At 34.3% G+C, this 27717-nt stretch overlaps 3 protein-coding genes across 4 annotated transcripts in view; 2 read left to right on the top strand and 1 right to left on the bottom strand.

Moving 5' to 3' along the window:
• LOC132744451 (stabilin-2-like) overlaps positions 1-27717 on the top strand; it is a 299749-nt gene that overhangs the window by 128199 nt on the left and 143833 nt on the right. The gene's annotated exons all lie outside the window — the stretch shown is intronic.
• Positions 11876-15458, top strand: LOC132744443 (uncharacterized). 2 transcript variants are annotated; one of them, XM_060733156.1, is made up of 2 exons: positions 11876-11996; positions 12482-13627. In XM_060733156.1, exon 2 carries the CDS (start codon positions 12507-12509, stop codon positions 13623-13625), a length of 1119 nt encoding a protein of 372 aa, XP_060589139.1. In that variant the 5' UTR covers positions 11876-11996; positions 12482-12506; the 3' UTR covers positions 13626-13627. The 2 variants fall into 2 exon arrangements, with proteins under 2 accessions (XP_060589139.1, XP_060589138.1); XM_060733155.1 differs by adding an exon at positions 15319-15458 and having other exon boundaries at positions 11877-13627.
• LOC132744442 (probable G-protein coupled receptor 139) overlaps positions 23853-27717 on the bottom strand; it is a 49995-nt gene continuing 46130 nt past the window's right edge. The window contains exon 3 of the mRNA XM_060733154.1: positions 23853-26173. Coding sequence (XP_060589137.1) covers positions 26052-26173 — 122 coding nt within the window. The 3' untranslated portion in view covers positions 23853-26051. The remainder of the gene's footprint in view (positions 26174-27717) is intronic.

The following is a 27717-nucleotide window of genomic DNA, read 5'->3' as shown; positions in this document are numbered from 1 at the left end:
TTCGTTATATCCGGAGTGCACTGTACTTAAGGCTGAAATAATACAGCAGGATAGGTCTACCAATTCACTAACTTAAGGTTGAAATAATACAGCAAGAGAGTTCTACCAATGTACTTACTTAAGGCTGAAATAATACAGCAAGAGAAGTCTACCAATGCACTTACTTAAGGCTGAAATAATACAGCAAGAGAGTTCTACCAATTCACTAACTAAAGGTTGAAATAATACAGCAAGAGAGTTCTACCAATGCACTTACCTAAGGCTGAAATAATACAGCAAGAGAGTTCTACCAATTCACTAACTAAAGGTTGAAATAATACAGCAAGAAAGTTCTACCAATGCACTTACCTAAGGCTGAAATAATACAGCAAGAGAAGTCTACCAATGCACTTACCTAAGGCTGAAATAATACAGCAAGAGAAGTCTACCAATGCACTTACCTAAGGTTGAAATAATACAGCAAGAGAGTTTCTACCAATGCACTTACCTAAGGCTGAAATAATACAGCAAGAGAGGTCTACCAATGCACTTACTTAAGGCTGAAATAATACAGTAAGAGAGTTCTACCAATGCACTTACTTAAGGTTGAAATAATACAGCAAGAGAAGTCTACCAATGCACTTACTAAAGGTTGAAATAATACAGCAAGAGAGTTCTACCAATACACTTACTAGAGGTTGAAATAATACAGCAAGAGAAGTCTACCAATGCACTTACCTAAGGTTGAAATAATACAGCAGGAGAGTTCTACCAATGTACTTACTTAAGGTTGAAATAATACAGCAAGAGAGTTCTACCAATGCACTTATTTAAGGCTGAAATAATACAGCAGGAGAAGTCTACCAATGCACTTACCTAAGGTTGAAATAATACAGCAAGAGAGTTTCTACCAATGCACTTACTAGAGGTTGAAATAATACAGCAAGAGAAAGTCTACCAATGCACTTATTTAAGGCTGAAATAATACAGCAAGTGAGTTCTACCAATGCACTTACTAGAGGTTGAAATAATACAGCAAGAGATGTCTACCAATGCACTTATTTAAGGTTGAAATAATACAGCAAGAGAGTTCTACCAATGCACTTACTAGAGGTTGAAATAATACAGCAAGAGAGTTCTACCAATGCACTTACTTAAGGCTGAAATAATACAGCAGGAGAGTTCTACCAATGCACTTACTAAAGGTTGAAATAATACAGCAAGAGAAGTCTACCAATGTACTAACTAAAGGTTGAAATAATACAGCAAGAGAGTTCTACCAATACACTTACTAGAGGTTGAAATAATACAGCAAGAGAAGTCTACCAATGCACTTATTTAAGGCTGAAATAATACAGTAAAATAGTTCTACCAATGCCCTTACCTAAGGTTGAAATAATACAGCAAGAGAAGTCTACCAATGCACTTACTAAAGGTTGAAATAATACAGCAAGAGAGTTCTACCAATGCCCTTACCTAAGGTTGAAATAATACAAAATTCTACCAATGCACTTATTTAAGGCTGAAATAATACAGTAAGAGAGTTCTACCAATGCACTTACCTAAGGTTGAAATAATACAGCAGGAGAGTTCTACCAATGCACTTACTTAAGGCTGAAATACAGTAAGAGAGTTCTACGAATGCACTTACCTAAGGTTGAAATAATACAGCAGGAGAGTTCTACCAATGCACTTACTTAAGGCTGAAATTATACAGCAGGATAAGTCTACCAATGCACTTACTAAAGGTTGACATAATACAGAAAGAGAGTTCTACCAATGCACTTACTTAAGGCTGAAATTATACAGCAGGATAAGTCTACCAATGCACTTATTAAAAGTTGAAATAATACAGTAAGAGAGTTCTACCAATGCACTTACTAGAGGCTGAAATAATACAGCAAGAGAAGTCTACCAATGCACTTACTAAAGGTTGAAATAATACAGCAAGAGAGTTCTACCAATGCCCTTACCTAAGGTTGAAATAATACAGCAGGAGAGTTTTACTTAAGGCTGAAATAATACAGCAAGAGAGTTCTACCAATGTACTTACTAGAGGTTGAAATAATACAGCAGGATAAGTCTACCAATGCACTTATTTAAGGCTGAAATAATACAGTAAGAGAGTTCTACCAATGCACTTACCTAAGGTTGAAATAATACAGCAGGTGAGTTCTACCAATGCACTTATTTAAGGCTGAAATAATACAGCAGGATAAGTCTACCAATGCACTTACTAAAGGTTGAAATAATACAGTAAGAGAGTTCTACCAATGCACTTACTTAAGGCTGAAATAATACAGCAAGAGAGTTCTACCAATGCACTTACTTAAGGTTGAAATAATACAGCAAGAGAAGTCTACCAATGCACTTATTTAACCCATTACTTCATATACACGCCTTTTAACGCCTTTTTCACCCCCCCCCCCTTTTTGTTGTCTCAAATGATGAAAAAATGCCTTATTTAGGCCCCAAACACTTGTTTTTGTTTGAGAAATGTTGTTAAAAAAAGTGACCTCTTTTTCGGCGCGGCCCCCCTTAACCAAAAGATACATCAGGGGGTTGCCAGAAGGGGGATGTGCCCCCTTCTGTTTGGGGGGTTTGAAGGGGGGCGGAGTCCCCCTCATCGCCAAGAAAAATTTTGGACTTGTGAGAGGCTGTAAATGACCCCAGATTGATCATAAGGTAACGTGTAACCAACGCTGAAAAGCATTTGACTCTATCTCAATCCATTGAGAAAGTGCAGCACTTTGAAATCAATTTTGATGGAAAAAATCAACGCAAAATAGTGATTTTTGGCAATTTTGAGATGTCCCCTCGTTGCCATGGTAACAGAAAATTCAAGCCTGAGCATGTTGTTGCAAGTGCAATGGTCCAGTCAACATTTGTGCCAAGTTTGATTAGTGTTGAAGCAGTTTTTATAGTATTATAGCAATTTGAACTTGTAACGGGAGACTTTTCAATGAAAACAGCCATTTTTCACAAAATGCTCATGAAGTAATGGGTTAAGGCTGAAATAATACAGCAAGAGAGTTCTACCAATGCACTTATTTAAGGCTGAAATAATACAGCAAGAGAGTTCTACCAATGCACTTACTTAAGGTTGAAATAATACAGCAAGAGAAGTCTACGAATGCACTTATTTAAGGCTGAAATAATACAGTAAAAGAGTTCTACCAATGCACTAACTTAAGGTTGAAATAATACAGCAGGAGAGTTCTACCAATGCACTTACCTAAGGTTGAAATAATACAGCAGGAGAGTTCTACCAATGCACTTACTTAAGGCTGAAATAATACAGCAAGAGAGTTCTACCAATGCACTTACCTAAGGTTGAAATAATACAGCAAGAGAGTTCTACCAATGCACTTACTTAAGGTTGAAATAATACAGCAGGAGAGTTCTACCAATGCACTTACCTAAGGTTGAAATAATACAGCAAGAGAGTTCTACCAATGCACTTACTTAAGGTTGAAATAATACAGCAAGAGAGTTCTACCAATGCACTTACCTAAGGTTGAAATAATACAGCAAGAGAGTTCTACCAATGTACTTACCTAAGGTTGAAATAATACAGCAGGAGAGTTCTACCAAAGGACTTACTTAAGGTAGAAATAATACAGCAAGAGAGTTCTACCAATGCACTTACTTAAGGCTTAAATACAAGAGGTGCCCAACTTATTTTTGAACAAAAGAAATCTGTGCTTAGTAAGACACATACACGATTTTATCGTGGCTGTTGTGTATTATCGGTTTTGTTACAACCTATGTATACATTTACATGTACTTTAGCTAGATTGAGAAAATGGTACGTACTAAAATTAGCAACAAAGTTGAGGGTATAGTTTTAGGGCTTTTGAAGACTAACTGTAGCTACAGAAGTATTCAAAAGGAGCTTAAATCAATGGGTTATAGCATTTCTTTGGGCTCTATCAGGAATATTCGCTACCAAATAGGGTTACAACTCAGTGTCACTTCTCTGAATGTTACAGGGGGGACATTTACAAAACGGCCCATGGCGGCTACACCTGACATCATTGTTTCATCGCCAAAGTTAATCCGCCTACTCAAAGAGAAATGGCTTCAAGATTTGGTGTGTCAAAGGGAACTATTATAACATTATCAACAAAATTCTGAACGCAAAATTACGAAAGAAGTGCAAAGTTCCTCAACTAAACATGGCTCAAATTAAGAAGCGCTGGGCCAGATCTTGGAAGCTTTATCTGAAATTAAAATGCAACCAATGGAAAAACTTTGTCACTTCAGATCAAGCTATGTTTTACTTAGGCGGAAGTTATGGGCGAAGAAAGGTATGTTATATTAGAAAAGGGGATAACCTTGGTGAGAAATTGAAGTTTGTTAAACGCGATGCTTTTGCTAGCGGTTTCATGGCATGGGCTGGTGTGTCTTCTAGAGGGAAAACGGAGATTCGGATCATCGATAAAGGTACAAAGGTGAACTCTGAGTACTATATCAACAAAGTGCTCAAGCCATTTTTGGAGAAAGATGTTCCAAGACTTTTTCCTGAGGGGGCAAAAGCAATGACATTCCACCAGGACAGTGCATCTAGCCACACATCTAAAAGAACGCTGTCATTTCTGAAAGACCGTCAAATTAACTTTATTACCCCCGAGGAGTGGATGCCAAAATCACCTGATGCTGCACCGATGGACTTTGGTATCTGGGGTGTTCTAAAACGTCGGCTGCAGAAGCGGCAAATAAACACGCTTGTCGGTCTCAAAAGGGCACTAAAGGACGAGTGGCGCAAACTTGATCAAGAAACTATAAATAAGACTTTAAAATCGTGGCCAAAGCGTTGTAGAATGATCTACAACTGTCATGGGTCTCATATTGAACATTTACTACAATAAATTAGTATTTCTAAAGAATTGCTTGAAGTTTTGTTTTTGTTCAAAAATAAGTTGGGCACCTCTCATAATACAGCAAGAGAGTTCTACCAATGCACTTACCTAAGGTTGAAATAATACAGCAGGAGAGTTCTACCAATGCACTTACTAAAGGTTGAAATAATAAAGCAAGGAAGTTTTACCAATGCACTTACTTTAGTTTAAAATAAAACTGCAAGAGAGTTCTACCAATGCACCTACCAAAGGCTGGAATAATACAACAGAAGAGTTCTACCAATGCAGTTACTAAAGGTTGTAATAATACAGCAAGAGATTTCTACCAATGGACTTATTAAAGTTTGAAATAATACAGCAGGAGTGGTCTACAAATGTAGTTACTGAATGGCTGAAATAATTGCACTAAGAGAGTCTTGTCCTGGCAGAGTGCTTATCTGTCCTGAAAAAAATGCATTGGGTGAGATTTTCCATGTATACTGAGGATGTTTTACTTTTCTAATATTCAGGACTAAAATAATACACTGATTAATACATTCAGCTGGCTGAAATAATGTAAGGGAGTTAAATCTATGTTACTCTTGGCTGAAATGATAATGTACAGAGGGAATTTTCTCAAAGTCGTTACTCTTTTCTGAATTTAGGACATTCTCGGGAGTTTTCATATAGATATATAGGCAAAATTAAAACTGTTAAAATAGAATTTCTTTAAACTTGGCATGTTGTTGGAATATGATAACAGAAACATTGTAAGGGAAAAAAAATTGGGGACACCATTTTCGTTTTTGAGTTATCTGCCCTTATCAGAATTTTCTACTTATTTGAGGTCATTCAAATGGCAGATAGCTTATACATACGTAAATGAATTCTTGTTTTTACTTCAGGATAATGTTTTTCTTTTTATTGTTGAATACAATACATAATTACATGCAATTCCTTAGGCAATAGAAAATAAATTCCCAGATTCTCATCCCCGCCCACCCGGCAAAAATTGCTCCGCCCGAACGATTTTTATTTTCAAAAAAAAAGAGGAAGATAGAAAAAGAAAGAAAGAAAAAGAATTACGTATATAAGTGTATCATCATCTGTGCGGCCGAAAATCCTTCAGTCTCGGTCTTGGTCCTGGCTGAATAAAGATCGGATCATGCGGGCCGAGATAAAAGTTCTTACCGTGAAAAATCCTCGGGTCCAAATAAAATTTCTAAGAGCTAAAAAATAACCTGTTTTGATAGGTAAAATGAAATGTGTTAAAGAACTTTAACTATATTGAAGTTTGAACCACAAAAGACCAATTTTGGACAAGTCAAATATTCAAATAAACAGCAGTTCATAAACAGCATCGGTAATGAATTTTGCCGTAAATTACAAATTTTGAAATTTTGTTTTACAACGCCTTTTAAAATAGCAGCTGAATAACAGTCTAAAAATACTCATAAAATAATCAATCTGATTAAATCATAATCAACTACAACTAGAATTGTGAAAGGTTATGCAGGAAACAGACATTGTTTTCGTTTGTCACATATTTTCGCGATGCCGATTTTTATTATAAAAAAAGAAGTCACCCAAAGGAAGCCTTGTATTGATAAAAATTGTCCAATAGCACTTTAAATATAGTTTATTAATTAAATTAACTTACTGTATTGTTTACATTAGTTTAGAATGAGACATTTGCCAGTTTGTGTTGTACAATGTATATTTGCTTAAGGGATGGGTGTGTGTGGAATCACAGATATATTATACAAGCTCCATGATGGAATTAATCAAGAAGAAACAGCAGAATTGGGAGTCTCAGGATTTTGAAAATCCTAGTGAGGACCCTGAATATTTCTACGGGCCACATTTTGTTTTGTTTCTTCATTGAAAGCCACACTAAGAAAAGCCGTCATTTTGACATTCACCCAGGTTGTTATCATAAAATACTTGAAATGTCACGGCCTGAAATAATCATCTAAACCAAATATAAACAAAAGGGTGCCAGTCCTTCTGGCCTTAAAAATGAATTTTGCATAGAATCTTCATGGTCAGCGTGCTGCTTGATTTTGTATGTAATCTTTATAATATCTAGTAATGGTATGAAAGTGAAAATAAGATAGCTTTTTAATTTAATAGGTAAATCTCTGTACTTTCTTTGCCAAATTTTCAATAGCTTAGATGTTATTTTTGCAATGTAATATATAAATAGGATTGTCTTTTTGTGTAGCTTCATTGGTTGATTAATTAATTTACGCATGTAAAAGCACTATTGATCAGCATAGGCATAGTACATGTACATCTTTATTCAACTCATTTATAAAATTAGTATGTCTTATTTTGTAACAATACATGTAGATCTATATTGTTGTTTTTTTTTTATTTTGTCCAAACATGTAAATAATATGAAAGGTTCAATAAAACAGCTAGATCTTTACAATCAAGATATATTATCATGTTGCCTCTATTCTCAATCTGAATCTATATATCTTACATAAACATAATATTAGAACCTATTATACTGTATAGAACATAATGTCCTAAATATTGACCTCCTTGTGTGTATTTCAGGACCAAGAATGGAAATAAAAAATAAAAATTAAAATCCACCCACCCGCCCCATTTTTTCCCAAGATTTGGATGAGAATCTAGTTATTTATTTTCTATTGCCTTATATAGTTTCTGTTTTTTGTTTGTTTGTTTTTTCAATGAAAATAAAGGTACTTTAAATTCATAAAAAATAGGCCAATTTTTAAGAAATGCACAGGTTAAGAGAATATTAGTGGGAGAAAAAACTATCCACTCTAAATCAAGTTGTTCTTGAAATTTTGCATATTGACTAAGACGAAGGTCAGCTTCATGCAAATAAGAAGAAAAATGTATTGTTTTGCTTCATTGTAATTTATCTGCCCTTGAATTTAACAAAAAAGTCCAATTCAAGGGCAGATAACTCAAAAATGAGATTGATAACCCCAAATTTTTTTCTGTTTAAAATGTTTCTGTTATCATATTCTAATAACATGCCAAGTTTGCCAAGTTTGAAGAAATTCTATTGAAAGGTTTTAATTTTGCCTATATGTCTATATGAAAACTAAATTATTCCATCACGGCCTGTTTTAATCATGATAATTATAATTATCAAATTATGATTATAATTGTATTAAATTGTAATTGTCAAAATTATGATTAATTGTTATCAAAAGTTATAATCTTATAAACCACTATATTGTAAAGCTTATCAGTAAAAAGCTTTAAGGCTTATCAGTAATTTGCTTTGTGGTGGTTTGATATTATTATATTGTACAGTCTTTCCCTGACAAGATATATATTTTTAGAAACTCATTTTTAAACACTTTAATTTATCACTATAAATCTAAATTTGAGAAACATTCTCTCTGTCAAATGTGACAAGCTTCAAATTTTCTGCAGTGGATTACCAAGAGATCTCAGCACCTTGGCAATACTTTTTAGCTATCCATCAAAACAATTATTAGTGTTTTTATCTTACAAATCTTTTTTGTTGCGTTCTCTAAGGCATAGGTCGGAAGCTATGGTAGTTTTTCATTGGATTTGATCTTTGATAAGTTACTTAAGATAAACCATAAGTTCATCATCAAGTTTGGGTCCTTTCCAAAATAATTTTTACGATTATCTTATTCTATTAAGTTAAGATTATCAAGGAATCACTTTTTTTATCAATAACATAAAAAACTGAATTACAATTTAAGATTAGTTAATTTAGGTACATCAGATTGGTACAGGGTGAGGAAGATATTAGTTTAATCAATGTAATAAAAATATATTAGTAAGTGGACCGTAGAATATTTTTAGTCTTTTTATGCCACCGCAGCATCTGCGATGCGGTGGCATATAGCGATTCACCTGTGTGTGTGTGCGTGTGTTTGTGTGTGTGTTTGTGTGTGTGTTATATAGATTATATAGTGAACTTAAAAAATCTTCTTATGAAAAACCACTAATCCAATTTCAACCAAACTTGGCAGGATTGTTCCTTGGGTGAAGGGCTTCCAAAGTTGTTCAAAGAATTTCATTCCATGCAGAAATCTGGTTGCCATGGCAACCAAAAGGAATTATAAGAATAAATTTAAAAAATCTTCTTGTAAAGACCCAAAAGGCCTAGAGCTTAGATATTTTGCATAAGGCATTGTCTGGTAGACCTCTAACAAGATTGTTCAAATTATAGCCCTGGGGTCAAAATTGGCCCCGCCCCGGGGGTCATTGATTTTCACTATGTACATATAGTAAAAACTTAAAATACCTTCTTGTAAAAACCCAAAAGGCCTAGAGCTTAGATATTTTGCATAAGGCATCGTCTGGTAGACCCTTACAATGATTGTTCAAATTATAGCCCTTGGGTCAAAATCGACCCCGCCCCGGGGTCATTGATTTTCACTATATGTACATATTGTAAAAACTTAAAACACCTTCTTGTAAAGACCCAAAAGGCCTAGAGCTTAAATATTTTGCACAAGGCATTGTCTGGTAGACCTCTACCCAGATTGTTCAAATTATAGCCCTGGGGTCAAAATCGGCCCCGCCCCGGGGGTCATTAGTTTTCCTTATATGAATATAGTAAAAACTTACAGTAAAAACTTCAAAAAATATTCTTCTAGCAATTGACAAATGCTAGAGGTTAGATATTTTGCATGAAACATTGTGTAGTAAACCTCTAGCAAGATTGTTCAAATTATAGCCCTGTGGTCAAAATTGCCCCCCGCCCTGGGGGTCATTGATTTCAATATATACATATAGTAAAAAAATCAAAAAAATCTTATTGTCTGAAGGTGCAAAGCTTAGAGCTTTAATATTTGTTAAATAATATCATCTAAAGGTACTCTACAAAAGTTATTCAAATTCTGCCTCTTGTGTCAAAATTAGCCCGGGGGCCATAGGTTTTCCTTATATGTATATAGTAAAAACTTAAAAAATCATCTTCTCTAAATTTACAAAGGCTAGAGTTAAGATATTTTGCATGAAACATTGTGTAGTGAACCTTTTGCAAGATTGTTCAAATTATATATTTGTTTTGAAATGTTGTTTGGTGGACCTGTATCAAGATTGTTTTGAATTAAACCCTTGAGTCAAAATTATGCCTTGCCCCTACTTTCTTGTCCTTTGATGTACAGCAATGACATTTTGACCATGTGCACAGTTTTAGTTGTAAAATTTAATTTGATATCAGTAATCTAGATTTTGATGATGTGACCTACTTTCTTGTCCTTTGATGTACAGCTATGAAATTTGAACCATGCGGTGGCATAGCATTTTTCTCAAATGCAATCTTGTTTTTTTTTAACGTAAATTTACATTGTGGATCGAGCATTTGTTGTGCTTCACTTGTTTTTTGTTGTTGTTTTTTTCATTTTTGGCAGTGACAAGGTTACCAAGTAAAATATTCATCTTTGTTAAGAAGTTCTAAAGTACTATAAATATTGAGTTTTTATCACACACTTGCACCACTTTTGCGACTCTTTGAAAACGGTAATGCTCAGTCATACATATGTGTGATGTGACACAGTTGCACAAACACAGCGTAATGATATGCTAAATGTTAGCTTTACACTAGATAACGTCAATGAAAAGTGGTTCTTGTTCATATTTTTATACCCCCGCACAACAAAGTTGTAAGGGGGGTATACTGGAATCAGCTCTTCCGTCCTGCTGTCCGTCGTTTTTTTCTTGTCCGCCCAGTAACTTAAGATTCCTTTGACAGGGGCCTTGATTCCAATAAGTTAAGAATCTTTTGACCCACAGTCTTCATATTTGGCATGGAGGTTAGTTATGATTAGTTGATGACCCCTATTAATTTTGAAGTCACCAGGTCAAAGGTCAAGGTCACAGGGGCCTTGACTTCAAAAAGCTTTTCCGCCCAATAAGTTAAGAATCCTTTGACCCACAGTCTTCATATTTAGCATGGAGGTTAGTCATGATGAATAGATGACCCCTTTTAATTTTGAAGTCACCAGGTCAAAGGTCAAGGTCATAGGGACCTTCACTTTAAAAAGCTTGTCTGCCCAATAACTTAAGAATCCTTTGACCCATAGTCTTCATATTTGGCATGGAGGCTTTGGTCAATAGTCTTCATATTTGGTAATGAGGTTATTTATGACTAGTAGATGACCCCTTTTGATTTTTGAGGTAACTGTGTCAAAGGTCAAGGTCACAGGGATTTTACTATAATAAGCTTGTCTGCTCAAATGCTTAAGAATGCATGTCTGCAGTGTATTGATTTTAACCTTTGAAGCATGTAGAATACTTAACTTAGCAATGCACTGGCTAATAGTAACCTCAGATTTTGCAGAGAGGTTGTCCTTGAGCTCTCAATGGTCACTGTTGATTCTGACAAAGTGGTATGCGGGGGTATTCACGCCATGACAGTGGCAGTTCTAGTTTGGTATGTGATAGAGTATTATATCCATTTAGCTTCATTACTAAATTTATCGAACCTGTTTAATCAAGTTATATTATGCCCATCAGAGACTGGCATGATATAATTTTATTCAACTTGTTAAATTGAACTAGTTCTACACTCATTTAATTTCCTCTATATAATTATGTTTATCAAAGGCAACCATTTCGTAATTATTAGCATTTATTTTATTATTTGAATAAACCTGCTATTAAACTGTTATTTAAGTTACTGATTTTAGTATATTTAAACACTGAAAGCCTGATTATTGAAATAAAAAAAATAAGTATTTCAATTTAGTATTTAAATTTTACCATACAAGGGAGACAACTCTGATAGTAAATTTTATTTTTCCAAAGAGTTGTCTCTGACTTGTATGTGCATTTTCATGTAAAATTTTACAGAATTTTTCTATGTAAAAATAAATAATATATTTAGATATCATTAAAGGTGTTAAGATATGACAATAAATAATATCAGGACGGCTTTTTTTCATTATTTCACAGAAAAGTTTCTTTAATTGAACCAAAGATTTTAAAAGAAACCAAATGATAGCTAATTTTATCAACTGTATAACTCCCTTGGTGGACCCCACAGAGATACAGCGTGGCTTATCAGCTTCAGTCAGTGCGAGGTTTACATTGCTTCTGGAGAGTCAGATAATTTTTAGGGTTAACAAAAAATTTATTTTCAATCACCTTTATACGTCTTCTACATATCTATTTTAGTTCAAAACACGGACATTATTATTGTGGGTAAGTTAATAAATTTGTTTATGTTTTTCGTCTTTAGGTTATTTCAACACATGAAAAGTTATTAATCTTAAGATTAAAAAACTCCGGAGCCATGCCGGATCTATTTAATCTCAAAATGTTTTTCCGAAATGGAAAACTTGCCGAAACGGCGGCGACCGTAATAGGTCGAAATAATGTGGGACGAAAAAAGAATGAAATCTGCAAATTGTCATGCGATTCTGGCTGCATTTAAAATGAATTACATCGATTTCTGTTTCAAATCATATTTACATTTCCATCATGATGGAAGCATGCCGAAACGGCCATCCAAAAACGGATGATTTACTTTTCAACTGGAAAATTATATTACGAACATATTTCGTACCAGTGGACGAAAATTATGAGCTTTTTGTTACGAAACGTTATTTTGCGACAATGAACGAAATTATGACAATGCATTCGCTTTCCCGATTTTAAATTGATGGGTAAACTGTTTTCCCTTTCAGAATACTATTAGAATACTAATTAGTCATGGCTAGCTTGGGCGGAAGTACGTCACTGTCCGCGGAAAAGGTCGGAGAGGCTCAAAAGGGGGAAGAGCAATTTGCTAACTTTATAGGCAAAGGGGAGAAACTCCTGCTGTCCCTGACGAAAACGGTTCAAACCATCAACAAAAAATCGGCAGAAATGACCGATATGCAAAAATGCGTTGAACTCTTACAAGAAGAGGTTAATACACTTAAGCGGAAGAGAAATGAAACGAGTGAAGAGTCAGATCGTCAGGAGAAAAGAACAAAACAGTCTGACACCAACGTTCTCTCCGAGCCTGAGGAGGAAGATGAGGACAAAACGGAAAAAGAAATAGGAGTTGATGGAATTGATGCAATAGACTCTTTCATCAACAACAACTCGGACATATCTGATGATGAAGAAGATTTCATTCAACACCTTGGGGAATTTTTTCAAGAAAAGTCAGCCACGGGGGAAAAGACCTCCGATACATTGGCTCAGGCGGTCAATGATGGATTGCGGGCTGCAGTAAATCCTGAGAAATTGAAGGATCTTCAGACGAAGTATTTGCGGCCAAATAATATAGAAAACCTTCAAGTACCTGCAGTGGACAACATTTTGTGGCGACAACTTAGAAGGGAAACAAGGGCAATGGATGTACAACTACAAAGGGAGACAACTCACCTTAGTTCAGCCCTGGTCCCAATCATAAGGGCCCTAGACGCATTTAAGAAGAACGACAAGCATAATCTTCAACAGGCAAAAGAGCACGTTGGGGATGCGTTCAAAATGATCTGTTTGTTTATCAACACCACTTCACAAACAAGGAAGGAAAAAATAAAAAAGGAATTACTGCCCAAATACAGAAACATTTGTGATTCTTCTAAAACCACCTCAACAAAACTATTTGGAGATGATTTGAAAGAGGAAATAAAGCAAAGAAACGACAATGAAACAACGCTTACGGTACATAACAACCCTAGCAGACATCAGACCGGTCATTTTTTAGAAAGGAGGGGGGTAGGTCAAACACAGTTCCGCAAGCACACAGGGCCCCCCTTCAAGCAAATGAGCAACAGAACAAACAGACAAAGCTACAAAAAAGGCCCAGCTCACAAGAATCCAGGATTCCGAAAATAACTGTAAGTAATGACATCCTACCACTTTTCCATACTAAAGAAAACTTTATAGCTGGTAAAATAGCAAAACATTACAATCAATGGTGCTCAATCACAAAAGATAAATGGATTCTTAAGACAGTTTTGGGTTATGCAGTAGAATTAACAAAGCCACCTGTTCAGTACAATGTTCCAAAACCAATTAAATTCAGTGACATTGAACAAAATAAAATAGACCGTGAAATACAGAGATTTCTCAAGTGCAATATAATTGAACCAGTTTCTACAGATCATGATTATGAATATATTTCCAACATCTTTATTAGGCCAAAAAAGGATGGCAAAGTTAGGGTGATATTAAACTTAAAGAATTTCAATAAATTATTCACAGAAAGCACTCATTTTAAGATGGAAACATTGAAATCAGCTACAGAAGCTATGCGTAAAGATTGTTTCTTTGGGTCAGTTGATTTGTCAGAGGCTTTCTACTCAATATCCGTAAGACCACGAGACAGAAAATTTTTCAGATTTATACATAAAGGTCAGAAATATCAGTTTACTTGTTTAGTGATGGGACTCACAACTTCTCCAAGAGTGTTTACTAAACTTCTTAAACCAGTTTATGCAACACTTAGATCACAGGGGTTCATAAGCACAGCCTACATTGATGACAGTTGTCTTCAAGGCCAAACATACGAAGCTTGTTTAGAAAATATTGAAAAAACAGTCACCTTAATGGATTCACTTGGGTTAACAATCCACCTTGAAAAATCAGTCTTAGTACCAACAAAACAGATAAATTTTCTAGGATTTTTATTATGCTCAGAAACAATGACCATAAGACTTACATTGGAACGGAAAAGCACCTTGATCGAACTTTGTAAAAATATAATAAATAAACGTAAATGCCTGATAAGACACTTTGCACAATTGATTGGCAAATTAGTGGCTTCTGAGCCTGGGGTGGAGTATGCTCCACTCTTTTATAAACCCTTAGAAAAAGTTAAAGACAAAAACTTGAGGTTAAACAAGGGTCAGTATGATAAGTTTATGAAACTGTCAAGCAAAACTAAAAATTGTATAAACTGGTGGATTGTCCATACTCCCATCAATTATAAATTAGTTCTTAGGGAGGAACCATCACTCACCATTTGTTCAGATGCCTCGTTGAGTGGGTGGGGTGCAATAGATAAAACAAACTGTGTGAAAACTGGAGGTCAGTGGTCAGTCGATGAACAAAGACTCCATATTAATGTACTGGAACTGAAAGCTTGTGAACTAGCAATACAATCACTTTGTAAACATATCTCAAATACTCATGTTAGAATTTACATGGATAACACAACAAGTTGCTCTTACATCAACAAATTTGGGGGAAAATCTGAAAATCTTGATTTAATTGCTAGGTCAATCTGGTTATGGTGCATAGACAGAAAAATTCATTTAAGTGCTGCACATTTACCAGGCTCAATGAACTGTGAAGCAGACGAAATGTCTCGAAAATTCAATGATGACCTGGAATGGTCACTTACCGAAACGGTGTTTTCCAAGATTTTTAATACATATCGCCATATTGACATAGATCTCTTCGCATCTAGATTAAATAAAAAGCTTTCAAAATATGTTACAAGATTGCCGGATCCGGATGCACATGCTATAGACGCATTTTCTCTAACTTGGAAAAATATGTTGTATTATATTTTCCCACCTTTCAGCTTACTGTCCAAGGTGCTTCAGAAAATAGAAATAAACGGAACAGAAGCGGTAATAGTTGCGCCAGTGTGGACCACACAGGTCTGGTGGCCATCTCTTCTACGTCTGATCAGCGGACCATGTTACATCCTTCCATCTCCGCAAAAAATACTTCATCTACATCACAAACCAGAGAGAAAACACCCCTTAACAAAGATGAAATTAGCTGTTTTTCGATTATCCGGGAATCCCTTGAAAGCAGAGGAATACCAGCTGCAGCTGCCGACATCATTATCAAATCTTGGAGAAAAACTACAAAGAAACAGTACAATTGTTATATTAAACAGTGGATTCGGTTCTGTGGGAAAAAGAGAAATCCTCTTAAGCCCTCTGTAAATACTATACTAGCTTTTTTTGTCACTTTATATAAAAAAGGACTAAAATACAGTGTTTTTCAAACGGCCAGGGCAGCCATTAACAATTTTGTGAGTTTATGCAGTGACTTAGATTTTAGTAGCAACAAACTTATAAACAAATTTATGCATGGAATATATTTAGAACGTCCATGTCTTCCTAGATATTCAACTATATGGGATGTCAATACAGTTTTACGCTACATTTCTAGTTTACAAGATCTAACTCTTATTCAGTTGACATGCAAATTGTGCATGTTATTCCTCTTTAAGTCGACACTGCCCAAAGATGTCAAACTTTACATCTTATCCAGCTGAACGACATTCACATAGAAGGTTCACAAATCACAGTTCAAATCAATCATTTATTAAAACAATCAAGGCCAGGTCACCATTTACCTGACATAATTCTAGAATCATACCCAAAAGACAAGAACATCTGCATTGTTACTACAATCAAACAATATTTAGAACGCACAAAATCTTTGCGACAAGAAGAAACTAAACTTTTAATAAGCACGCAAAAACCACACAAAGGTGTTTCAAGTCAGACAATATCACGTTGGGTCAAACTCACATTATTTAAGGCAGGGGTGGCCAAGCACTATGGGGCCCATAGCACACGGGCAGCCTCAACATCAGCTGCGCTTCTACGAGGGGTTCCAATATCTAGTATAATTAAAACAGCAGGGTGGACAAATGCCAATACTTTTCAAAAGTTTTATGATAAGACAATTATTTCAAGCAAACATGTCTCATTTCAAACTAGCATTCAAAACAGAAATGCTTAAGATGCCTGTATACTTTGTTTGTAACAATCTTATTGTATGCATGGAATATAAAAAGAAGAAATTGAATCATACATGTTTTTAATTACTTTTGATTCCTACTTCATACAGAATCAGCTCTAAAATCTCTGTGGGGTCCACCAAGGGAGTTATACAGTTGATAAAATGGATAGATTAAACGAAACTTACCTTCGTAGAAGGGATGTTGAAGTTTGATCCAGATTTTATCAACTGTAAACTCACTTGGGGATAACACACCCACCCTTTTTACCCTCCCAATATGATGAATATTCTGATTCTGTATTCAAATAGCAGATCCTTGTTACAATTGTTTATTGTTTGCAAGTATCTGCTATATAGCTCTAAAAGACTGACTGAAGCTGATAAGCCACGCTGTATCTCTGTGTTATCCCCAAGTGAGTTTACAGTTGATAAAGTCTGGATCAAACTTCAACATCCCTTCTACGAAGGTAAGTTTCGTTTAATCTATCCATTATACCTAATTGGGGGAAAATGTGCATCTAATAAGCTGCACCCTGTAAATTGCTAAAAGTAGAAGCCAAAGAAATAAACATGTTAGAGCATTTTGCTGTATTAGATTAAAATGCTGCCCAAAAGTTTCTAAAAATTTAAATCAAAAATTGGCCAAAAAATGGGAAAAAAAATTTTATCTTTTAAAGCCCAAAAATGCACATTTAAAAAAAACATCAAATTTTTTAAATTTTTTTTGATTTTGTTAGATTGAAATTAGCTGTGTTATTTAAAATTTTTGAATTTTAAGTGCATTTTATTGAAATATTAATGTAAAAAAATTTTGGAAAAAAATCCCCCTTTTTAAAAGGTGGGGTTTTTAAAAAGTTTTCCCCCAAAACCCCAAAAACCCCTTTAAAAAATGGCAATTTTAAATTTATTTTGAAATTTTTTTGGGAAACAATTGGGGGTTTTTTTCTGTTTGGGCAATATTTTTTAAAGGGCTGATTTTTTTGTTTAGTGGTGATTTAAAAAGTGCCCCCAAAGGCAGGGGCGTAAAGGTCATTGACTTCAAACCACTTGCCTCTCACTTCTGTAGGTTCAATCCATGCCACAATCTTGGAACTTTTTCATATGAGAAAGTTCTCCAGTTAGCTTAAAGAACATTGGTGGTTCTACTGAGGTGCCAGTTTGTTCCTGAAATAATGCTCAAAGGGGCATCTGAGGTCTTCTCCAACAGTAAAGCAGAAATTTTGCCATATTACCTACACTGTGTTGGTGTGACATAAAACCCAACACATTATACAAAGGGACCTGATGTTCAAATAGAGCTTAACTTCATTAGTATTGTAGTAGAAGCTTCAGATAGGCTACATTTTGTATAACATGCCAATCTTAAGATTAAAATATTGATACTATGGGACTGTTTGTTAATGCCTAGGTCACAAATAAAACGGGCGCCGTCCGATTAAACGATTTTTATAAAATCGGCAGATTTTTTGATGTTGCGGACGCCGGGCGATTTTAAATCTGATACCTTGCGTGGTCATGAATGAAACAGTCGTCGGGCGATTTTTGCCGAGTAGATTTTACAGAAAGAATTGAACGGATCAGTCGGACGCTGTTTTAGTAGAACAAAAAATCGCACGATCAAAAAAATCATCGTCCGGTCGCCGCTCGGCGACCGAACGATGTCCGCTCGATGATATTTATACTCAGTGACCCCAAAAATTATCGTCCGACCGCCGTTAGCTTTTAAGTATTACTTAAAACTCGAAGGCGCCCGCCCGATGAGCAAAATTTTCAGCTGCTGCCGTCCGATAGTCACTGCCGCCGGACGGACGCCGGCCGATATTGCGATTATTTTGAGAAACAGACGCCGCCCGGCGGCATTTTCTTATTTGTGACCTAGGTTTTAGCAGGGTTTCACACTTAACCTGCTTAATTTGTAGAATGGATTGCCCGGTCTTGAATTTGGAATAAAATGTAATAGGTATCAATGTCCAAATACAAAAATTGAGCTACCTGCAGTATAGAGCCTGGTATGTTAATCTACATGAATTTGCAGACTGGCCTGGCTCTATACTGGTGGTAAATGCTAAGTAATTCCAGTCTACACATCTAGGCCTTCCTACAAATATATACACATACAGGAGATGTTCTGGCTGTTTAGTGTTTTAACCAAGGACCTGGCTATATTGTTCCTCACAAATGTAGGGGTGTCCAGGGTCATACTTCTTCTGTAACTCTTGATCATAATGACCTTAACTGCATTGATGTCTTTACAACTTGTGAAACAAACAACAACAGTTACTTTTAACTGATCCAGTATTTTTTATTATAATACAACCGTAATACTTTAACAGAGATAGTAATCATGTCTTAGTGTAACAGAAATATGCTTTAACAATACAATACAATGAATAGGTGTAACAGGATTAATGCTTTTACATTTTAAATTATTATCATGTCTCACTGTAACAAAACTATCCTTTAACAATATTATACAATGACTAGATGTGGCATGCTTTAACAATTGAAATCATTATCATGTTGTAGTGTAACAGAACTATGTTTTAACAATAAAATACAAGGTGTAACATGATTAATGCTGTAGCAATTTGAAGTTTTATCATGTTTCAGTGTAACAGAACTATGCTTTAACAATACAATGACTAGGTGTAAGAAGATTAATGCTTTAACAATTTAAATTATTGTGGTTCAGTGTTACAAAACTATGCTTTAACAATATTATACAGTGATGCTTTAACAATTTAAATTATTATTCCGTAGTGAAACAGAACTATGCTTTAACAAATTAGTTATTTATTTTGTTAAGTGTATTATTTAAGAAAAGGTACAGGTATAATAAAAATGTACAGATATGCAGACTTGCCTGGACAGACAGCAAGTACCATCAGAGCTGTATGTAGTTCTTACAGCAGACGTACTGTGGTGTAACATGGTTATATCAACAATGTGTAAAAGAATTGAATATTCCTGAGATCACCATGACAGGATATATTGATACCATCAGACAACCAAGTAGAACCACTGATTTTTCCTATATATAACATAGCTGTACCTGAAAGAGTTTGATCATCCAACGCCTTTGGTGGGAGTCAAACACTCGGTGGTTATTGGCCAATCATTTTGAAGTCTGCAATCCACAGATGTCTAAAATGAATATTTAGAACCAGAAAAAAACATTATTTCAGTTAATCTATGATAATCATAGATATATTTATATTAACTTACCTTTCTTGATTATTACAAAATATAACATAACAATATATAGGCATAGGATGTACAAACAAAATCATGTTTTATCTCCAAAAATAACAGATATATATATATACATAATGATATATATGTTTTCATGATCTTATCATTCATAAATAATGTATTTTCACAGTTACATCACTAGGTGAAATACAACAGTTACTAAATTACCTTGTAATATAGGTATGAAAATATTAATAAGAAAAAAAGATAAAATAAAGAAAAAAGTGGCAATAAAGAAAAAAAATATACGTTAAAGAAAAAGTATCAATAAAGAAAAAATATCAATACAGAAAAAGGTATCCTTTAATTCAAGTTTATATTGTGTATAAATATAAATTAATTACTTAATGTAAGATTTTTTTCAGGGATTAGTATATACAACTAGTACAATAGCCATATTTCACTCCCTTTGTATCACTTCCTGTATATCACTCACAATTTATAACTCGCTGTATATATATCACTCACGATGTATATATCACTGTTTATTTCTCACTGTATATGACTCACTGTATATCACTCACAGTTTATCACTCAGAGAATATCACTCACTGTTTATGACTCACTGTAAATAACTAAGAGTATATCACTCACTCACTGTTTATGACTTACAGTTTATCACTCAGAGTATATTACTCACTGTTTATGACTCACAGTATATCACTCACAGTTTAGCACTCAGAGTATATCACTCACTATTTATGACTCACAGTATATCACTCACAGTTTATGACTCAGAGAATAACACTCACTGTTTATGACTCACAGTATATTACTTACAGTTCATCACTCAGAGTATATCACTCACTATTTATGACTCACAGTATATTACTGACAGTTGATCACTCAGAGTATATTACTCACTGTTTATGACACACAGTATATCTGTGACAGTTGATCACTCAGAGTATATCACTCCCTGATTATGACTCACTGTTAATCACTTAGAGAATATCACTCACTATTTATGACTCACAGTATATCACTCACTATTCATCACTCAGAGTATATCACTCACTGTTTATGACACACAGTATATCACTCATAGTTCATCACTCAGAGTATATCACTCACTGTTTATGACTCACTGTATATTACTGACAGTTGATCACTCAGAGTATATCACTCCCTATGTATGACTCACTGTTAATCACTTAGAGTATATCACTCACTATTTATGACTCATAGTATATCACTCACTGTTCATCACTCAGAGTATATCACTCACTGTTTATGACTCACTGTATATTACTGACAGTTGATCACTCAGAGTATATCACTCCCTGTTTATGACTCACAGTATATCACTCACTGTTAATCACTCAGAGTATATCACTCACTATTTATGACTCACAGTATATCACTCACTATTCATCACTCAAGAGTATATCACTCACTGTTTATGACTCACTGTTTATTACTTACAGATGATGTATCAGAGTATAGCACTCACAATATATCACTCACTATTCATCACTCACAGTATATCACTCACTATTTATGACTCACAGTATATCACTCACTATTCATCACTCAAGAGTATATCACTCACTGTTTATGACTCACTGTTTATTACTTACAGATGATGTATCAGAGTATAGCACTCACAATATATCACTCACTGTGTAGCTCTTACTATTTAGGTAGGAATTACTTTATATCACTGACTGTATTAAACACTCACTGTATGATAACCGTATTATGACTTACATTTAGAGGTGAAAATGATGATATAACCCATTTGGCTTTCCCTTGAATGAGGTATATTGACATGTTAACATGGTGCTTTTTATATTGTATCCACATTGATATTGTAAGTTACAAGCATTTTTGACAGCTTATAATGGCCCTATGTAAATGGTTGTGAAAATATAACCTAAGCCATTAGGTAAGGGTTATATTGCAAACAACCAATTATATACAGCCAGGTACCCTGTCAAGAATCTGTATTACAACAAGCTTCCTTTATTGGGGAAAAAGGAAATACTTTATTAAATGACAGCAACCATATATATATATATAGTTTATATATATACATCATGATTGTCCAATGAAAAGCGACCTTACATTAAACATGCAGTATTAGTAAAAATATGATAATGTATGCATGTAAAATGAAAAAGAATTATATACACTTAACTAAATTTTATAATACATGTGTTACTAATAGTCACCTTTATGAAAAAAATATAAAGTTTAATTAAAATATAATGCAGTTTAATTGAAAATTGAAAAAATTACCCAGAGATGCCTCTTTTGATAGTTGAATGGTAAATGTTCCATGAATTTAAGCTGTTTTTCTTTTATGACCATGCTTTTTAATTTGACCTCAGTAACTAATAGGTAAGTTCCAGTAAACTGAATTAAACTTCAGGGAGTAGTAAATATATAACTTGCAAAAGATTGTCTCACAAAATACATTGAAACTAAACTTGAATTAAAGAGCAAATTATGTATATAAATCATATAAGAAAAAACAAAAACTAAAAAAGCAAGAAAGGCTTTGGTGGGTAATAAGTTATGTTAAAACAAGTTTAAATCAGAGTAATTAGGAAGGAAATTGTTTGAAAGAGGACTATTAATTAGTGAGAGATGTGATAGGGAAGAAGATAGGCTTTATTGCTGTTTAGGGACTGCTGTCTAGCTAATTAGCCTTTCTATAATTGTGAGATCCATATGTGATAAACATGTGATTAACCTTAAATTTAACCTAGTAAATTTGTTTGATTATTTGATAGTCATGTCCATTATTGACTTTGGAATAGTTCATTAACATTTGTTTTTGTTTTTTTTGTGTGACTAAAAATGGCCAAAAAGATCCAAGGAAAAGTCACATAAGTACCATTTTGTGAGTATGTCAGTCTGTCCGTCCATCACACTTTCGTGTCCAGTCCATAACTATGTCATTTATTAAAGGAATCTGAAATAACTTAGCACAAATGTTTGTTATAATAACACAATGTGCCATGAGCAAAAACCAGACCCCTACCTCCAGGGTCAAGGTCACACTTGGGGGTCGAAGATTAACATAGTCTGTTACTGGGTATATTTTGTGTCCGGTCCATAACTGTCATTTATCAAAGGAATTTGAAATAACTTGGCACAAATGTTTGTTATAATAACACGATGTGTCATGCGCAAAAACCAGACCCTACCTCCGGGGTCAAGGTCGCACTTGCTCATTCAAGGTCAACATTGTCTATTTGAGGGTATATGTCGTGTCCGATCTGTAACTTTCTTATCTTTGAAGAGATTTTGTAAATACTTGCCACAATTGTTCACAACAATGAGACAATGTGTCATGCACAAAATCGGTCACCAACCTACCTCAAAGATTATCATAGTCTGTTATAGGGTATATTTTGTGTCCTGTCCATAACTTTTTCATTTATCAAAGGATTTTGAAAATACTTGGCACAAATAGTCACTATAATAAGAGGATGTGTCATGTGCAACACCTGTATCCCTACCTCCAAGGTCAAGGTCACATTTTGAGGTCAAAAATTAACATACAATGTAGTCTGTTAAAGGGTATATATTGTGTCCGATCTAGAACTTCTTCATAGTTCAAGGGATTTGAAATAACTTGGCACAAATAGTCACAATAATAAGACGATATGTCAAGTACAACAGCTGCACCCCTACCTCCAAGGTCAAGGTCACACTAAGAGGTCAAAAGTTAACAGAGTCTTTTATATGGTATATTTTGTGTCCCATCCATAACTTCTTCATAGATCAAGCGATTTTGAAAATTCTTGGCACAAAAAGTCACAATAATAAGACGATATGTCAAGTACAACACCTGCATCCCTACCTCCAATGTCAAGGTCACATGTAGAGGTCAAAGATTTACATAGTCTGTTATAGGGTATATTTTGTGTCCAGTCCATAACTTTTTCATAGATCATGGGATTTTGAGAATACTTTGCACAAATAATCACAATAATAAGACGATATGTCAGGCGCAAAACATGGGTCCCTACCTCCAAGGTCACACTTAGAGGTCAAAGATTAACATAGTCTGTTAGAGGATATATTTTGTGTCCCATCTATAACTTCTTCATAGTTCAAGGGATTTTGAAAATACTTGGTACAAATAGTTACAATAATAAGACGATATGTCATGCACAACACCTGCACCCCTACCTCCAAGGTCAAGGTCACACTTAGAGGTCAAAGCTTAACATGATAGATTTTTAAATTCAGTGTTTCATTTTATTTCTTTAATAAATTTATTGTTGCATTTGCAGATCTAGCATTGATCATAATTTTGGACTGAAAGTCCTTAGATCCATACCTCAATCTTTTGAAATAGCACAATTTTATGCTTCATATAAAACTTCCCCGAGGCGGGGGACGTTGGTAACTCTGTTACAAATTCTTGTTTTAATAGAGAATAGTTAATGCTTATTGTTAATTCAAGGAATTGCAGCTTGGCCTGGCACTGGTGACATTAAGTAATCTAGGACAACTACTTTCCGGGGAATTAAACTTCCTTATTATACTTCTATATTTTTTGAAAGAAATATTTTTTTAACAGATGTTGTTTTTAAATAGAAATTACAGGTAATGAGGCAGAAATTATTGTGGAAAAAGTTTAACACACAAATGAATACAAATAAAAATCTATGAAGGAAGATGATAAAAGAAGTATATTTTAACATTTTTTCTTCTATTTTCTGTTTGCAAAATTAAAAGTTTATTGTATTTTATCAAAAGCCTGTGTGTAGAAAAGAAGGATTGTATGAAAAGTTTTTCCCATGAATAAATACAATAAACCAAAAAAAAAATGGATTAAATTTAGATTTTATAATATTTGCTGGAAATAACTGTACAATTGTATTCCATTTATCTGAATTTAGATCAAGAAATGTATTATCAAAAAGTTGACCAATGAATAAATAGAATATGTCATATTTTGTAAATGGAGGTTACAAAATTAAAGAAAATAATGAATATAATATTCTGCTTTCTTATATAATTTGTTTTTAAAATACAAATATGTGTATAGTGGCTCAGCTTCTTTATTAAAACATAATCTGAGCAACAAATTGTCAAGATCTATTTTCTCCCTCCAGGACATGTGAGCACTAATTTGATTTTGATTGATATAGACTATGGGGGTGGCTATCATGTCCTCAATATCACTAGCTTAATTGATGGATGCTTTACTTTATATTAGACCTGACAATCCAGAGATGGAATGTTAAGTATTATTGGATGTTAAACAAGTCTTTCAAACTTATGACACTGAAATTCAAATTTTGAAAAAGAAAATATGGCACCTTGTGGAAAAAAGGCATCAGAATGAGAGAATTGAAATATGGCATCAGAATAAATATGATTATTTAAATTGCATTATGCAGACCCATTTAATTCAACACTAAACTGAAATTAAAAAAAAAAATGACACAGAGTTTAAGAGAATTAACACCAGTAATGTAAAAAAAATTGAAATATGGCACCAGAATAAATACAAATTGCATCTAAGACATCTGACATTTGAATATTCATTATAAGCACCGTTTTAAACTTTGGAATACCACACCAGACAGCTTTATGGAAACAGATCTTGCTGAGAAAAGATGAATAAACTTTTGTCCTTTATATAATTGAACATTTGGTATTTAGTTGGTCATTTGGTAAGACAAAAGAGAAATTCTCAAAGACAACACCAGATGGTTTATACATGAATGAAAAATGTACATCGATGACAAGAAAAAAAATGAACTTATATAATACATGATAAGTATAGTCTAGTCATAGAAGTAATGCTGATCAAAATGAATAGATGCCACAGTATGACTTTTGTCTATGAATGTGAATTGCCATGCACAGTATGACTTTCGTCCATGTTAATTGCTATGCACAGTATGACTAGTCCATATAAATGAATTAAGAAATGCTAAACATATCCTGAGCTTCCTCTTTGAAATCCATAGGATTTGAATGTCAGCTTCTCTTTGAATCTTGTACAGAAAATAAATAAAACAGATCTCTCATAGTGTGTTTTGCTAGTGGAGCAATGAACTTTTTCATTCATCACTTAAAAGTAGAAAAACCTTTCACTAACTATATTCTTTTACTGAAAAGTAAATTCTTGTGTTTGAATGCAAACATCATACATTCTTTAGCGTCCCGGACATCAGGGACTGTCCCTGAAATCAGGTGACTGTCCCAGAAGCGTCCCGGAGATGATTTATGTCCTGTTAAAATATAATCTACTTTGCAGCGAGAAATAATGCATTTTTATGCAATCTCATTGTCAAGTTATTATAAACTATTCTAATCTTTGCCCTATTACAGGTTGGTATTGATATGGTCATTAACATGATGGTTAAATTCATTTGATGATCTCATTAGCAAGCCATTCTCATAGTGTGTTGTTGTTGTCCTGGTCTCTCCATGTCCCGCTGCTGTCACTGAAATATACGTAAAAAATAAAATAAAATGTCATTTTGTGGTATTACTGCATAAGCTGGGTCCAAAGGGGGCACAAGAGAAAGCTGGGACCCAGTTGGCATAAGATAAAGCTGCATGGGACCCTGAAAGTGGGCATGTTGCTCTTTTAATTGTCTTTCAAAAATATAATCAGTTAAAGAAAGTCTGCAATTTTCATGTACTTTTCCTGTTTACATTGCTGTGGAATGATCTCCCCTTTTTTCATATTTTTAAAAATGTCTTAACCTTTAAATCCTTTTGGATATAACTTGGACCACCAACATAAAGGCAGTCTGCTAATTCTCCATTATCTCAGCCAATGACTTTTTATAGCTAACTGCTTTATTTTAATATTTTGATATCAAAGTCCCTGTCATTAACAATGAATAGCTCTGATTTCAAGGGAATGTAAGCTTTCTAAGTATACAAATGAACACTGGCTCAGGAATAACTTCTATTCTAGAACTTCAGTAGTTTCCTTTTAAGTCACACCAACATTTTAAAGGTCATTATGCAACTTTCCAGTTGTACTTATGGAAGATAACATTATGTCTCCTCTCTGGGTATTATATGTCATGTGCCCCTTGGGTATTATACATAATGTACCCATCTGGGTATTATATATTATTTGCCCCTCTGTGTATTATATATCATGTGCTTCTCTGGGTATTATACATAAAAGTGCCCCTCTGGGTATTATATATCATGTGCCCCTCTTGGTATTATATATCATGTGCCTCTCTTGGTAATATATATCATGCGCCCCTTGGGGTATTATATATATTGTGCCCCTCTGGGTATTATATATCTTGTGCCTCTCTTGGTATTATATATATCATATGTTCCTCGGGTATTATATATCATGTGCCCTCTAGGTATATATAGCGTTGCCTCAGTTATTATATATCATGTGCCCCTTGGGGTATTATATATCATGTGGCCCTCATGGTATTATATATCATACGCCCCTTGGGGTATTATACATCATGAGCCCCTTGGGGTATTATATATTATCATGAGCCCCTTGGGGTATTATATATGATGTGCCCCTCTGAATATTATTACAGTCAATAGTTAATAGCACCTGAGTCAGAGAAATACTGGTCAATCACCCATTTGCTAACTGGATAGCTAACTTCACATGAAAGTAGTCTCTGAATGGATTCCAGCCCATAGCAGTAATTAAGTCTAGGGATGTAATCACCTCTAGGTATGAGTATGCAAAATATAAATCTTTGAAACTGTTATGAGCCTTAATACCAACTTGAATATCTGGCTTTATAAAAGATATTCATACATTTAGAAATGAATTTTTTAATTAAATCTTCAAGTATAATTATGCTCTTGAAAATGTAGGACATTATTTCTTTTTAAGTTTATATTCCTCACTGTGCAGACATCAGAATAATTCTGGTTGTCAGGAGTGCAATGGGCTATAAAAACGGCTGCCAAATTGTTCTGAAAAAGTAAATGTTAATATGCATTTGTGTGGGATATATGCAAATGACAAATTAAATTGTAATGT

This window comes from Ruditapes philippinarum, unplaced genomic scaffold, assembly GCF_026571515.1.
Source record: "Ruditapes philippinarum isolate M1 unplaced genomic scaffold, ASM2657151v2 ctg1134_1_1_1_1, whole genome shotgun sequence".
In the NCBI taxonomy this organism is placed as follows: Eukaryota; Metazoa; Mollusca; class Bivalvia; order Venerida; family Veneridae; genus Ruditapes; species Ruditapes philippinarum.
Note: the sequence above shows the minus strand (reverse complement) of the source record. Positions and strands in the feature narration are given on the sequence as shown.